The 15,530-nt window shown below is 40.7% G+C and overlaps 1 protein-coding gene across 2 annotated transcripts in view; it reads right to left on the reverse strand.

The window, feature by feature from the left end:
• Positions 1-867: 867 nt before the first annotated feature.
• Positions 868-15,530, reverse strand: part of Sec24a (SEC24 homolog A, COPII coat complex component) — a 60,545-nt gene continuing 45,882 nt past the window's right edge. For both annotated transcript variants that reach the window (XM_040748579.1, XM_040748580.1), the window contains exons 18-23: positions 13,112-13,287; positions 10,736-10,873; positions 7,336-7,440; positions 6,991-7,083; positions 5,111-5,214; positions 868-3,859 (exon numbers count right to left, since the gene is read on the reverse strand). In XM_040748579.1, the coding sequence (XP_040604513.1) occupies positions 3,745-3,859; positions 5,111-5,214; positions 6,991-7,083; positions 7,336-7,440; positions 10,736-10,873; positions 13,112-13,287 (731 nt within the window). In that variant the 3' untranslated portion in view covers positions 868-3,744. The remainder of the gene's footprint in view (positions 3,860-5,110; positions 5,215-6,990; positions 7,084-7,335; positions 7,441-10,735; positions 10,874-13,111; positions 13,288-15,530) is intronic.

The raw sequence follows: 15,530 nt of genomic DNA on the forward strand, positions 1-15,530 counted from the left end.
AGTTCAAGGCCAGCCTGGTCTACAGAGCGAGTTCCAGGACAGCCTCCAAAACAACAGAGAAACCCTGTCTCAAAAAACAACCCAAAAAAAAAAAAAAAAAAAAAAGATGGCTAGGAACTCTCCAGAATTGGAGAACAAGGATCTTGTAATTAAAGTTGTCATCTGAAGAACAAGCAAGATAAACAATGAACCCAGAGAAATAAAACTGTAGAACATTAAGGATAAAACCAGAGCAAAATCTCAAATGCTAAGAGATGGTCTTCAAATGAACAATAGTTGGACCTACATACAGTAGTCATCTTTACAGGAACAAAACAGTCTAGAAGACTGAACTGGTGTCAACATTCAGTAAGAAGTTCCCTTCAGTCTAGAATTTCTAACCTAGCTACCCTTGCAGAGCATCAAGAATTCAATTTAAGACTGAGGATATGGCTTATTTGGTAGTGTTTGCCTAGCTTGAATGAAGGCCCCCTGCCTCCCTCCCTAGTACCACATAAGCCAGGCATGGTAGCATACTCTCTTTTTTTCTTTTGAGGGGTGGGGTTTCTGAGGCAGGGTTCCTCTGTGGCTTTGGAGGCTGTCCTGGAAGTAGCTATTGTATATCAGGCTGGTCTCAAACTCGAGATCTGTCTGCCTCTGCCTCCTGAATGCTGGGATCAAAGGCGTGCACCACCAACGCCTAGCAGTGCCATACTCTTGTAATTCTATATTTAGGAGGTAGAGGCAGGAGGATCAGAAGTTAAAGGTTTTATCCTTGACTACATTGTGAGTCAGAGGCAAGCCTAGGCTTTATGACAGTCTATCCACCAAAACAAAACATTGTGGAAGCTGAGGCCACCAATCTGGACTATAAATAACCAGCTACTGTTTAAAGCTCTTTTGATTAACTTTATTGAATAGCCAGATTCATAAGTTAGCACAGATCAAATGATTGTTTGCATGGGTTACAAATGACTCTTTTAAAAAACAGGAATAAAACAGTGAAAATTACAATCTGTAAAAAGGAAGACAAATCTTGTTTCTTAACATTTCAGAGAAGCGAGACTGAACACAACACATTGAAGATCAATACTTATTTTTGATTCAAGAACAAGGACTTAATGTTACAATATTATACACTACTTTACAAAATTAAATTTTCTATGTAAGGATTGTGTTTCTAATAGTTAAAACTGTGAAATCACATTTGGTGGTCCCCTAGATAACAGCTGTTATGCATCTCTGATTAGAAGTTTACATTTTTTTATTCTAATTATTGCAAAACAGTCTATTAGACTCAATACATTACATTAAATTAAAATATATGCAAGCTAAAATAAATGGTACTGCTTGAGTGAATATTAGTATGTCAGACTTAGAGAAACATTATTTTAAAAATTCTAGAAATTAGAAAAATAGAGTACTTTTTATGGTAGAACTGCCATGCTCAGATTTATATATCAAGATTGCCCTTGTCTGTTACTTTAGTAGTTGTAGATCTGTAGAAAATTCAAGGATCTTTCATAATTTACAACTACAATAAAAAAAATATGGCATAGTGTAAATATTAGTTGCTTTACATCAGAAAGTAATATAGGATGAGAGGATGGGTAGTGTCTTACTGTCAAAACAAAACAAAACAAAGTAAAACATTCAATATTGCAAAAAATAATTATATCAATATTCCACAAAGTTTCATTCTCTTATCCAAAGAATGAAAATTATGAACCCTAAATAGTTATGTTTTTATGACTGTTATAAAATTACTCTGGATTACACATTACACAATATCTAAAATAAAAATTAAAAGTAAATCTGTGAAATATACTAACCAAAGGGGTGCTAGCTAATAAGGGTCACTCACTCAGGGAAGGTCTGAGGCACAAGGAAGGTTTCCCTAGGAGTGCAACATTTCCCTCTGAAGATTCCTTACTATGAAAGAAAGAGCCTACAAATACCAACATTTCAAATCACATCAAGAAGAAAACTTTAGTTCATTTAAAGGAACATTAGAACATAATGGCTATTTCTTAAAGAGAGGGCAAATTATATAAATTGAATTGGTTATAGTTGAAAAGTGCTTCTCAATAAATGAAGCAGCTTTCAAGAGAAATTGGGTTCAGTGTACTATGTGTACATTGGAAACAAACTAATTTTTCAGCTGTCTTTTTTGAGACAAAGTCTTGCTGTTCTGGCACTTGCTATGTAGCCTAGGCTAGCAATTCTCCAGTCTTGGCCTCTTAAGTACCAGGTTAGGGGCATGTACCATCACGTCTGGCTTGGGATTAAAAGAGAAAAACCTTAACACTGTTATTCTCGTGAAGCACAGTTATTCTGCAGCAGCTGTTTTGCAAACAGCAGTTATATACTCCAGGGACCTGCTGCTTCCCTTCCCAGGAGTTAAAGACAGCCCATGTGGGTGTAAACCTGAAAGTTACTATTTCATTGGTGATCATGTGAGACCGAGATTGTAAACACATTTCTAACCTATGAAAACAAAAAACAAAGTCTCTTCATTATTATACACAAAGGTCATTGAAGTTCATACAAGACAAGATAAACCTGTGAAAACTGATCCAAACTCTTAAAAACACATCACAGCACTTTAAATACATATGGATAATTTACCTATTTGTAAACAAAAGCCATCTGATAGTTTGACTGTAATAGTCCTCTAACTGAATCAAAAGCAGTCTGGAGAGCATGTTCAGAAATCAAGTTTCCCTTAAAACTTTAACAGGATGGATTTGTACAATCTTAATATCCACCACCTTGAACAGCAGCATTCATACTTTAGCAGGTTTTAATATCTCAGAATATGTGAGTGGCTTCCAATTTAATTATTAAACTCCTTAGAGAAATGGTGATGAACTCTGAGATGGCATTACAGAACCTTTACTTTTTTCACTCTCATTTTATCAAAATAACCACTTTTAACTTTGTATCAGTCACAGCAGAAATGTACCAAACAAAAGCCCACTCAGAGACTCAAGATAACCCAAATTTTCCAGCTCCTATTATCATTGCCAGTCCTGACATATTTGCTAAGACAGCTCTAAGTCTATTCATGGCAGAATAAAACAGCAGAAAACCACCTAATTACAGTTTTCACCTCAAATTAAAGTGACTTTGTTCAAGTAGAGAGAATACTGACAGACTTTAAAGCTTGACAATTACTTTATATTCTTCCCAAGCAAGGCCAGAGCTAGTTAACTCCAGTTTTTGTTAACATGATCCTTTCTTTTTCTTCCTTAAGAAAGGAAGGGTAGGGGTGGGACAAAAAATGTAAAGGGAATAGATTCCAGCTTTTCTACAGTCTATTGACTTTCAGCTTTTCCAATTTTAAAAAAGATCATTATTGATACATTTGAAACTTCCCTGCAACACTTAGTTTTGTGAGGTTTTTAAATGTAGCAGCCAAAAAACTCAGGAAAAAAAATGAGAACTAGAAATGCAGAACACAGAAGTCTTTATTTTATAAAATGTACTCTGCCTCTGTGATATTGTCTCATCTCAATCTCTAACAACTCAAACATAGTTGGCAGCAAAGGGGGGAAAAAGGCTTCCAATTGTATAGGCCTCTATTTTGATTTGAAAAATACAGTATTTTGGAGTTCACACCTGACTCTGCTGTGGTCTTTATTTGCTATAGTTGTTGAAATCACAGTGAAACATCTTACTCATCACATTTGCTCACGATCTGTAGGAGGAAAGGAAGGTACTGCATTCTCAGGAACTCTGCATGTGATTCCTCAGCAGCTCTGTTCACTTGTTCACTTGCTGCTGTATGTGCAGGAGGAATTCATAATACGACAGTGCAGATTCCGTTCTGTCTTCTACCAAGTTCTGAAGGAAGGCTGCTTTCATTGGACTCTCCTCCCTTAGAAATAAAAGGCAAGAATGTTCATGTACTTTAGATGCAGAAGAATAAACTATGATTTACTGTGGTAATTAAAATAAATTTGGCCTTATAGAGCACTTGCTGCTTTTACAGAGGAACTACGCTCATTTGGCTTCTACATGGTGGATCACAACTGCCTCTAAGTCCAGTTCTAGAGGATAAAATGCCCTCCATCTGACTTCCAAGGGTACCAGGTATGCATATGGTGTGCACACACACACACACACACACACACACACACACACACACACACACACACACACAGGCAAAACACGTGGAATATTATTTTAACTAGGCAAAGATGTTACATTTATTTATGCTGCATTTGTTTAACAATGTAAGGATGTGTGTTATGTAAAGATATGTTGCATCTGCTTCATCTTGCCTGCCTAAGGCACCTGGTTGGTCTAATAAACTTATTTAGGAAAATTTTAATTCAGAACTAGGGGAAACTACTGATATTTTTGTTAGCAAGTTTATTAAAAGATTTTTCTTGGTTTTTCAAGACAGTTTCTCTGTGTAGCCTAACTGTCCTGGAACTTGCTTTTTAGACTAGGCTGCTCTCAAACTCAGATATCTGCCTGTCTTTGCGCTCCTGAGTGCTGAGATTAAAGGTGTGTGCCACCACCACTCAGCTATATTCTTTTGTATTTTTGAGACAGGGTCTCAAAACCAAAAGAAGAAAAGTTGGGCAGTCGTGGTTGGTGCATGCATTTAATCTCAGCACTCAGAGGCAGGGAGATCTCTGTGAGTTTGAGGGCAGCCTGGTCTACAGAGCGAGTTCCAGGACAGTCAGGGTTACACAGAGCAACCCTGTCTCAGAGAGAGAGAGGGGGGGGGGAGGGGGAGAGGGGGAGAGGGAGAGGGAGAGGGAGAGGGAGGGAGGGAGGGAGGGAGGGAGGGAGGGAGGGAGGGAGGGAGGGAGAGTGCATGCATCATGTAGTCCATGCTGGCTTTGGATCATTCTAGCTGAGGGTGAACTTAAAGTGATGCTCCTGCTTCCACCTTTGGAGTGCTGGGATCACAAGCCTGTGTCACCATGCACTGTTTTATATTGTGCTGGGGACTGCACAATATGCTACAGAATATGCTACGTAAGATTCTACCAACTAATCTATATCCCCTGACTCTCTTATGTTCTTTTAAAAGGCTTAATTACAAATTAGGTCATACACATACTAAATATGTCCTTGTAAGGCCAGACACTGACACATTAAAAATATGACTTACCTGATTACATAGAGTACTGGGAAAAATGGCCTCTGTTCTCTAAGCCACGAGATGAAAGCTACTGTTCGGGCAGATTCTGGTGTATCCAGTTCTGGAAGGTCTGTCTGTTAAACAAAACTCCAGTTACTGCTATTATCTACTGTGTAGGCTGAAGCTCTCTTCAGATTTTAACATTTAACAATCAGCTGATGATTTTGTTGAACCACTGAGTGAATATTTTAGGTTCTGAAGTAATTTTGTCTCTGTTGCAAATACTCAGCTTTGCCATTGCTACCCTGAAGTAAGTGAATGGATATGAAGTAAGCGTTGTGTTGCAATAAAATCTTAATTACAAAACAGGTGGCAGGCTCTTGGGTATAGTTTGTACTGTTCTGATTTAGGAAAACCTCCCCGCTCTTCACTTCATAATGAAATTTAGAATCAACCAACTCATCAAGGTGGTTATTACTAATAGAACAGTTTTCTTATTTCATTACTTAAAACGCCTATTCATCCAGTCCAGTAGTGTTGCTCAAGAACTGAAAGCTAATATACTAACTATAATCTTGACATCTAAATCTAGATACATGAATCCTGAGGATCAAGAGAGGGCTCAGTGGGTAAAGGCACTTGCTACCAAGTCTGATGACCTGAGTTTGATCTCTGAGACTGACTTGGTAAACAGAAAGAACCAACCCCCCAAAATTGTCCTCTAACTCTATACTTTGTTGTTGTTGTTGAAGATTTATTACTCTGCATGTATCCCTGCAAGCCAGAAGAGGGCACCAGATCTCATTACAGATGGTCGTGAGCCACCATGTGGTTGCTGGGAATTCTGGAAGAGCAGTTAATGTTTTAACCACTGGGCCATCTCTCCAGCCCCCTGGAGAGTGACTCCACACTTGAGCCTTGACATTCATATTCCCAACTCCAATGAAGAAACAGAAAAAATAAAAATAAAAAATAAATACAGGAGGGGCTGGAGAAATGGCTCAGTGGTTAAGAGCACTGGCTGGCTGGCCTGGCCTCTGAATGCTGGGATTAAAGGTGTGCACCACCATATCCAGACACAAGACCTACCTCAAAAACAAAACCAATGAAATGAAATGCATGCACACACACACACACACACAACCATGTTATTCCATTCTCAGAAGGAGAGGTAGGATGAACTTGTATGTCAGGTTAGCTTGGGCTACACAGCAGGCCCTGTCAAAAAACCGAGGGAAGCAGTTAGAGATGGCTCAGCTCAAGAGCATGTATTGCTCTTGCAGAGGACCTGGGTTCACGTCCCATCACCCACATGGTGCTCAACTATAAGCCCAATTCCAGGGGATCCAACACCCTGTTCTAATTTCCACAGGCATGAGACATGCATGTGGTACACACATTTACATGCAAGCAAAATATTCATACACATAAAATAAAAACATGTCTGAGGCTAACCAAAATACCATTATAAGACAAGATGAGATACGTGTAGTGGTTCAAGGTGGTTCTCTGTGAGTTTGAGGCCAATGTGGTCTACATAGTGAGTTCTAGGCCAGCCAGGGCTACAAAGTGAGACCCTGTCTGAAAAAACCAAAACCCAAGACCCCAAACTCAAACCCAACCAAACAAAAAGGAGAAGATGAGCTTGGCATGTCGGTGTGTGGTTGTAACCCTGTCTGCTAAAGAAGCTGAGGCAGAAGGATCTCCAAGTCCTTGGATCACAGCACCCAAACCAAACCATAAAATGAGCACTGACAGGTGGAAGAGAGAAAGATACTATCTGTGAGGACATATTTACTCTTCAGGAGAAACTTGGAGTATTAATTTCTGATTTGGAAATGGAATTCATGTTTTTGTATTATTTAAAATATCCTTTAAGTCCCCTATGATTATTAACATAAAAAGCTTACCATCATCTGTGGAATTGATGCATAGTTTTGAACTCCCAGAACTTGGCTGAGAAAATTCTGTGCACAATTTTTTCCAACCCAAAGCATCAGTACCTGCAAACAGAAACACACTATTCTGAGAGGCAGCCTAATAGTGAGTCTGACACTTTTACCACTGGGTATGTTTTAAAAAGTTAAAAGTAAAGCATGCTTAGTGAGGCTGTACAGAGAACTACTGCACACTGTGAAACGAGGCTGCAGGGAGAAGGCAACACCCACATACAGATTAAAGAAAGGCAGCAGAAGCCAAGTGCTAAGGAGGCCCAGCAGCACACTGAGCTCATCAGGCTGCATAAATCCACTCACCGAGCCTGCATCCATGAGGAAGGCTCCATCCCTGCTCAACTTCTCCACTGAGAGCTGAAGAATGGGGGGCTGAGGTATGGTTCTGTCATTGATGTTGAGAGCTCCCTGAAGAAGGAAGCAGTAAGGTTTTTACACAGGTGACACACAGACATGATATACATATGTTTGCATATGTACATGTATATGGCACATGTTCACAAGTGCTAGGTATATGGTCGTGTGTGTGCACCTGCGCACCAGCTCAAAACTGATGTGGGTGTCTTTTACTTTTTCAAGGCAGTCTTTTGCTTAACCTGGAGCTCACCAATTCTAGACAGTCTAGCTAGCCAGCTTGTTCCAGAGATCTGCTGCCTGTATTCAGAGTGATGGGATTACAAGTGGCTGCTATGTCTGCTTGTTGCTTTTTATGCCTGCCCTACATTTTATGTGAGTTCTGAATTCTGGTCCTTACACTTCCACAATAAGCACTTTATCCTTTGAACCAAACCCCCGCCTCAGTGCTTTTTTGGAGAAAGGGTCTAATAAAGTCCAGGCTACCCTCAAACTTCTTATGTTGCTGAAGAGATCTTGAACTTCTTAATTTTCTGCCTACTCCTCTTAAATTTTGAAATTACTGGTATGTGGTATTATGGTTAGCCCTATAGAACTACAGTTAAATGAATATGACTCCTAAGAGCTTAGAACTTAATTAGGCAAATCAATTATCCTTAGTAAAGATGGAGTAATATATATATTAAAATCACTGTGACTAGTAATTGAAATCGAATTCTGATCATATTTAATTTATTTCTTGTGTGTGTAGCTAGAAGTAAATGGTAGGTGTCTTTTCTGTTATTCTCCATCTTATTCTTTAAGACAAGCTCTCAATGAACCCAGAGCTTGTTGACTCAGTTATCTGGCTGACCAGTGCATTAAAGGGATCCTCTTGCCTCTGGTTCCCAGTCCTGGGAACTAACTCAAGTCCTCATGCTTATGCAGCACGCACTTTACCAACAAACCATCTCTCCAGCCCATTCTCATCTTCTGTTGTTGTTTTTATAGTTTCTTTTTACTTTATGGACATTGGTTTTGCCTGCATGTATGTGCGAAGGTGTCAGAAACTTTGGTACTGGGGTTACAGACAGGTGTGAGCTGCCATGTGGGAGCTGGGAATTGAACTTCAGTCCTCTGGAAGAGCAGCCAGTGTTCTTAAGTTACTGGGTCATCTCTCCAGTCCCCCCTTTTTTTGTTTTTTTAACCAGATCTTTAGATACAAGGTAACTGCCAGCTCCTTATGTAGCTAAAGATAACCTTGACTTCTTTTTTGATACTCCTGCCTCCACATCCCAAGTGCTGGGACTGCAGGTATGAGCCATCATGCTGGGTTTATACAGGGCTGAAGAGGGAACCCAGGCTTCTCCAATGCTAGGCAAGCATTCTACCAACAGAGTACATTCTCAGTTCCAATTGTTTGGTTTTGAGAGAGGGTCTCCTGTTAGCCAGGAAGGCCTAGAACTCCCCTTATACCTGGGGCTGGTCTTCTAATCCACCTTCCAAGTGCTGGGATTACAGACATGTGCCACCAAGCTTGACTTTTTTGTTTTGTTTTATGTTTTGGTTTTTTGAGACAAGGTTTCTCTGGCTTTGGAGGCTGTCCTAGAACTAGCTCTTGTACACCAGGCTAGCCTTGAACTCACATAGATCCGCCTGCCTCTGCCTCTCAAGTGCTGGGATAAAAGGTGTGCACTACCACTGCTCCACCCAAGCTTGGCTTTCTAACTTATTTTAAAAAATGAACTCAGTGAATACAACATATAGTGGCATTAATGAAATACAAACCAAATCTGGAATTTAGTTACTAGTAATATATTCCTTCCTTCCTTTCTTTTTGAGATAAGATCTCTCTCTGAAGCTTTGACTGTCTTGGATCTTGGCATGTAGACCAGACTGGCTTTGGACTCAGATCTGCCTGCTTCTGCCTCTGGGCGTTGGGATTAAATGTTACGTGTACCTCTATTCCCAGCAATTTTGTTTTCTTGAATTTTACAAATATAATATAGTTTTACATTTACTTTTAAATCTTTTGGGTTTTGTTTTCTGAGATAGGACTGTTTCAAACTTATGTGCTCCTGTGATCCTTTTGCTTTAGCCTCCCAAAGTCATTGGAGCTATATGCATAAGCCAATTGGCTATAACCCAGCTAACTAGAAAATTAAATACTAGAGGAGAATGGCTAGGGTATGTAAGAATCTTCTGTGCTGACTATTTTACGCCAACTTGGTACAGGCCAAACATTTAAGAAGAGGGAACCGTAACTGAGAAAATGCCCCCACCAGATATGAGGCATTTCTCTCAATTAGTGAGTGATGTGAGAGTAGTCCAATTGTGGGTGGTGATCTTGGGGTGTGCAAGAAAGCAGGCTGAGCCAGGCATTGGTGGCGCACGCCTTTAATCCCAGCACTAGGGAGGCAGAGGCAGGTGGATCTCTGTGAGTTCGAGGCCAGCCTGGTCTACAGAGTGAGTTCCAGGACACCAGGACAGCCTCCAAAACAATACAGAAAAACCCTGTCTCGAAAAACAAACAAACAAAACAAAGCAAAACAAACAAGCAAAACAAAACAAAAAAAAAAAAAGAAAGAAAGCAAGCAGGCTTAGCAAACCATCAGGAGCAAGCCAGTAAGCAGCACCATCCCTGGTCTTCCTGTCAGTTCCTACCCTAACTTCTCTGCATGATGAACTACCAACTACAAGCCAGTAAGCAGCACCATCCCTGGTCTTCCTGTCAGTTCCTATCCTAACTTCTCTGCATGATGAACTACCAACTACAAGCTGAAATAAACCCTTTCCTTGACAAGTCGCCTTTGGTCATTGTATTTTAGCACAGCAATAGAAACTGAGACACTTTTTTGTTTGTTTGTTTTGTTTTGAAGACAGGGTTTCTCTGTATCTTTGGAGGCTGTTCTGGAATTAGCTGTTGTAGATCAGGCTGGTCTTGAACTCACAAAGATCCACCTGCCTCTGCCTCCCGAGTGCTGGGATTAAAGGCGTGCGCCACCACTGCCTGGCTGAGACAGGGTTTCTCTCTAGGTTTGGAGGCTGTCCTGGAACTCTCTTTGAATACCAGGCTGGCCACGAACTCACAGAGATCTACCTACCTCTGCCTCCCAAGTGCTGGGATTTTGTGCCACCACCACCCGGCCACTTTCTATAGTATATCTATAAATTTCAAATTAAAGAAAGAGAATGTGTCTTAGAAAACTTAAAGTCATCATTTTTTAGGAACTTTCCTAAAAATAAAGGTTTCTGTGCATTTACCTAGAAAAAGAACAAAGAACTAAGTAACAAACTCTTATTTCTGGACTGAATATAATTAAGCAAAACAATTTTCAGAAAAAGCCACAGAACAGGGAGTTGACCTTACCTCATCTGAGAGGTTGTCAATTCTATACAAACTGGGGTGTGTTGTGAGCATAAGGTGAACCAACGGCTGGTTTTTCACTTGACACATGGCAAAAATTCGGTCATCTAGACGTACATTCGTCCCAGTCTGGAAAGACTTCTGTAACAAAAGAAAAACCATGCCCCCAATTAAAAAAAAAAAGACAGAATTTTGTAAATGTCAGTTGCTAAAAGATCTTCAGGAAGAATTAGCAAATTTATCATAAATTGTCCCTTGAAAATACCTTTTAAGAAGTCCTATAGTAAATTACTCTGCAGCCTCACCTGAAAGTCTCAAGTAATCAAATGCTGGACCACAGTGGAGCCACCCAATCTCCCTGGTGTCGGCCTCCTCATGGCTAAGCATGTCTGCTCAGTGCTGGTGAAGGAGCTGAGCAGCGGCAATGGAGACGGGACGTACACGACATACAGAAAGACTCACCATGTGTGCTGTGCCTGCTGCACGGTAGTTAACAGTGGCTAAACGCAGAGGTGCTTCTCCCACAACTAGAGAAATTAAAAAGTGCACCAGATCTGAACGCAGAGGTGCTTCTCCCACAACTAGAGAAATTAAACAGTGCACCAGATCTGAACGCAGAGGTGCTTCTCCCACAACTAGAGAAATTAAAAAGTGCACCAGATCTGAACGCAGAGGTGCTTCTCCCACAACTAGAGAAATTAAAAAGTGCACCAGATCTGAACGCAGAGGTGCTTCTCCCACAACTAGAGAAATTAAACAGTGCACCAGATCTGAATGCAGAGGTGCTTCTCCCACAACTAGAGAAATTAAACAGTGCACCAGATCTGAACGCAGAGGTGCTTCTCCCACAACTAGAGAAATTAAACAGTGCACCAGATCTGAATGCAGAGGTGCTTCTCCCACAACTAGAGAAATTAAACAGTGCACCAGATCTGAACGCAGAGGTGCTTCTCCCACAACTAGAGAAATTAAACAAACAGTACACCAGATCTGAACGCACAGGTGCTTCTCCCACAACTGGAGAAATTAAACAAACAGTACAGCAGATCTTACAAGCCTATGCAGGATGACATGAATGGGGACAGCAGCACAGTGGCCGAGTTTGTGACACACTTGGCTGTAGTAGCTTCATAGAGACCAGCGAAGTTCTAAGGTGAGGTTTTAAAGGGTTCCAGTTGGTGAAAGGAGTAAAAGAGGCAGGAACAACAAACCAAATGTGAGCAGAGAGCATTCAAGGCAGGCTCAGGTGACTACTCGGGTAAAACACTGACAGAGCTTTGACCCCATTGCACCTAACTTAGACTGTCACATGTCCCTCATTGATGGGTGTCTGCCTGGTGTTCATCTACACTCACTGTCCCAAAGATCCAAATCAGCTTTTTATGCCTAGGATAGCTGCACTCCTGAGGTTGCCCATTAATCAGCATGTATTGAAAGCTGGTGGCCTAGGTAATTGCAATAGAGGCTTTGGCACAGCATGAGAAAGATGTTAATGAATTACTTCACCTGTAAATATAAAATAAATAGGGCTTGAGAGATAGCTCAGTGGTTAAGAGCACTGGTTGGTCTTGCAGAAGACCCAGATTCAGTTCCCAGCATACATCTGGTGTTGTCTTCTGACCTCCACAGGCACCAAGTACACATGCAAGCAAAACACTCATACATATAAAATAAAACAAATAAATATAAAACAAAGAATAAAATAAATAATCACTATAGTGAAACAATTCACTAAAATCTTTTCCATTTATTGTCTATTACATATTAGGTGCTAGAACTGAATAGTAAATAAAGGCAAAAATCTTGGTGTTCACAGGTTACTTCCTATAAAACAAGAGATAAAATTGTGTATAACAGTGCACTTGGGATGCAGAGGCAGGTGGATTTCTGTGATTTTTTTTTTTTTTTTGGTTTTTCGAGACAGGGTTTCTCTGTGTGGCTTTGGAGACTGTCCTGGAACTCACTCTGTAGACCAGGCTGGCCTCGAACTCACAGAGATCCACCTGCCTCTGCCTCCCGAGTGCAGTCTTCAGTCTCTAACAAAACTGTCATTCTGCTCTTTGAGTCCATGTGCTCATTTCTAAGCTTCTGAATATGTGAGAACATGCAACACGTGTGGCTTGTTATATCAACAACACAATTTCTAACTCTTTCTTTGGAAAGCTAGTTATCATTTAAATTTGTGGTCACAGCACAGTCCTTGATGAGTGAGTTATCTCTTATATGTTAGGCACTTGCATTAAATTATCCATAAATTTCTTTGGCTATAAATCCCTTGAATACTTTAATAAAAGATAGTACCCATTCTTAGAAAATTTAACTGGGTTAATGTCAAAAAGCTTTTTAACATTCTTACTGTGCTAGTCTGTGTTTTCTTACCTGTTTAAGGAGAGCCAACACAAAGAGTGGGAAAAGCCTCAAACAGAAAGGAACCATGAGGCCTGGCTGCTGGTTACTCAGGACTGAAGATCGGTATGCCGAGAGAGAGTCGATGACAGCATTCACCAAAGCATCCCGGGCATCGCTCAGGCTGGCAGTCACTGACCTATCGACAGCTAGTGAGGTGAGAGTAGGGACAAGAAAGAAACAAGATAGAAATTCGGTGATTCTAATAGGGCAGAAGAGAACATGGACAGACAGACAGACAGACACACACACACACACACACACACACACACACAGAGTCAGAGGATGGTTTGCAGGGGTCGATTCTCTTTCCGTCATATGAATATTCAGGTATCGAACAGGTAGTCAGGCTACTTGGCAAATACCTTTACCTGTCAAGCCATCTTGCTAGCCCAATGAATGCCCCTCTCCTCCCCCCACACCCTCCCAAGACAGGGTTTCTCTGTGTAACAGCCCTGGTTTCCTGGAACTCAATTTATAGATTAGGCAGGCCTTGAACTCACAGAGATCTGCCTGCCTCTCCCTCCCAGGTGCTGGGATTAAATGCACGCATCACCATGCCTAATTAATTTTTTTCACAGCAGATTTAAACAAGGTTATGAACATATGTTTGAAAGTGACATATGTTTAGGTTTTTTGTTTTTGTTTTTTTCAAGACAGGGTTTCTCTGTAGCTTTGGAGGCTGTCCTGGAACTCACTTTGTAGACAAGGCTGGCCTCGAAGTCACAGAGATCTGCCTGTCTCTGCTAGTGGTGGGACTAAAGGTATGTGCCACCACTGCTTCATGCAAAAGGTTTTTGAAGTTGGAACAAGTAGAAGTTAATACAAACACACACAACAAACCCCAGGTGTTTCTGGGAATATTCAACCTTATTGCACTGCAGTGAATTTGCTGTAGTAGCCTCTATTCTGAACACACAGCTGAACCTGAGACCTCTTGGCTCAGCTCAGATGCTTTGTGTAATGGATAGCAATGTTGTACATACTCTTATAAGACACAATGGTTTAATTAGCACTCGGGAGGCAGAGGCAGGCGGATCTCTGTGAGTTCGAGACCAAGCCTGGTCTACCGAGCGAGTTCCAGGACAGGCTCCAAAACAATACAGAGAAACCCTGTCTCGAAAAAAACAAACAAACAAAAAAGATTTATTACATATGCCAGAAGAGGACATCAGATCTCATTGCAGATGGTTTTGAGTCACCATGTGGTTGCTGGGAATTGAACTCAGGATCTCTGGAAGAGCAGCCAGTGCTCTTAAGCACTGAGCCATCAGTCCAGCCCCAAATGTTTCATTTTTTAAAACTGTTGTTTGAATTGCTGAGTTGAGGTTCATAAAAAGTTGTTAAGTGAGTTAATCTTGAGATCAGGACAGAATAATGGCTGTAAACAAATTTTAGCTATATTATTTAGATGAGGCAGTTCTCTCAGCATTGATGATAATAAAACCAAAATATACACCAACTTTAAGAAATGCTGAACATATATCCAAGGTTTAATTCATGGAAAAATAAAGCACATCCATCTCATTAATATGCAACTTGCTTTTGAATATGGTAAAAGGAGAAAACATGAATATGCCAAAATTGTTTTAAAGTTTCTTTGTGATTCATCATCAATAAAAAACGCGATCTGTATATGTATATCCCTATCCACATAGGGCTGCATGCAATATTTTTGGGTGCAGATGTTTCAGCCCTGCCTCACAGTTCACTGCCATCTGCTATCCAATGCAGAACTAATAAAGCTTTATCAGCAGTAGTTCCAACAAGTGTTCATACTAAACATTTCTATAAGAAATGCTGTTTAAAGGGGTCGGGGAGGTGGCTCCACAATTAGGGGCACTTATTGCTTTTGCAGGGGACCTAGAGTCAGTTCCCAGCACTTACATGGCAGCTTATAACCATCCTTAACTATAGATCTAGGGGCTCCAATGTCCTCTCCTGGCCTCCTCATATACCAGGCATCTGAGTATGCACAGACATACATGTAGGCAAAGCACCCATACACATAAAGTAAAAGTAAAGATTTTTTTTTTTGTTTTGGTTTTTATGAGACAGGGTTTCTCTGTATTGTTTTGGAGGCTGTCGGTCCAGCCCAGCCTCGAACTCACAGAGATCTGCCTGCCTCTGCCTCTGGAGTGCTGGGATTAAAGACGTGTGCCACCACCGCCCGGCAAATAAAGATATTTTAAAATCTTTAAAAAAAAGTTTCAGAAGAAAATAAAGGATATATATATATATATATATATATATATATATTTTTTTTTTTTTTTAAGAAGGTGGTAATGACCTATGCCTTTAATCCTAGCACTCAGGAGTCAGAGGCAGGAGTATCTCTGTGAGTTCAAGGCCAGCCTGGTCTACAGAGCGAGTTCTAGGACAATCAGGGTTA

The sequence above is a fragment of the Mesocricetus auratus genome, unplaced genomic scaffold, assembly GCF_017639785.1.
Source record: "Mesocricetus auratus isolate SY011 unplaced genomic scaffold, BCM_Maur_2.0 Super-Scaffold_100007, whole genome shotgun sequence".
Classification (NCBI taxonomy): Eukaryota; Metazoa; Chordata; class Mammalia; order Rodentia; family Cricetidae; genus Mesocricetus; species Mesocricetus auratus.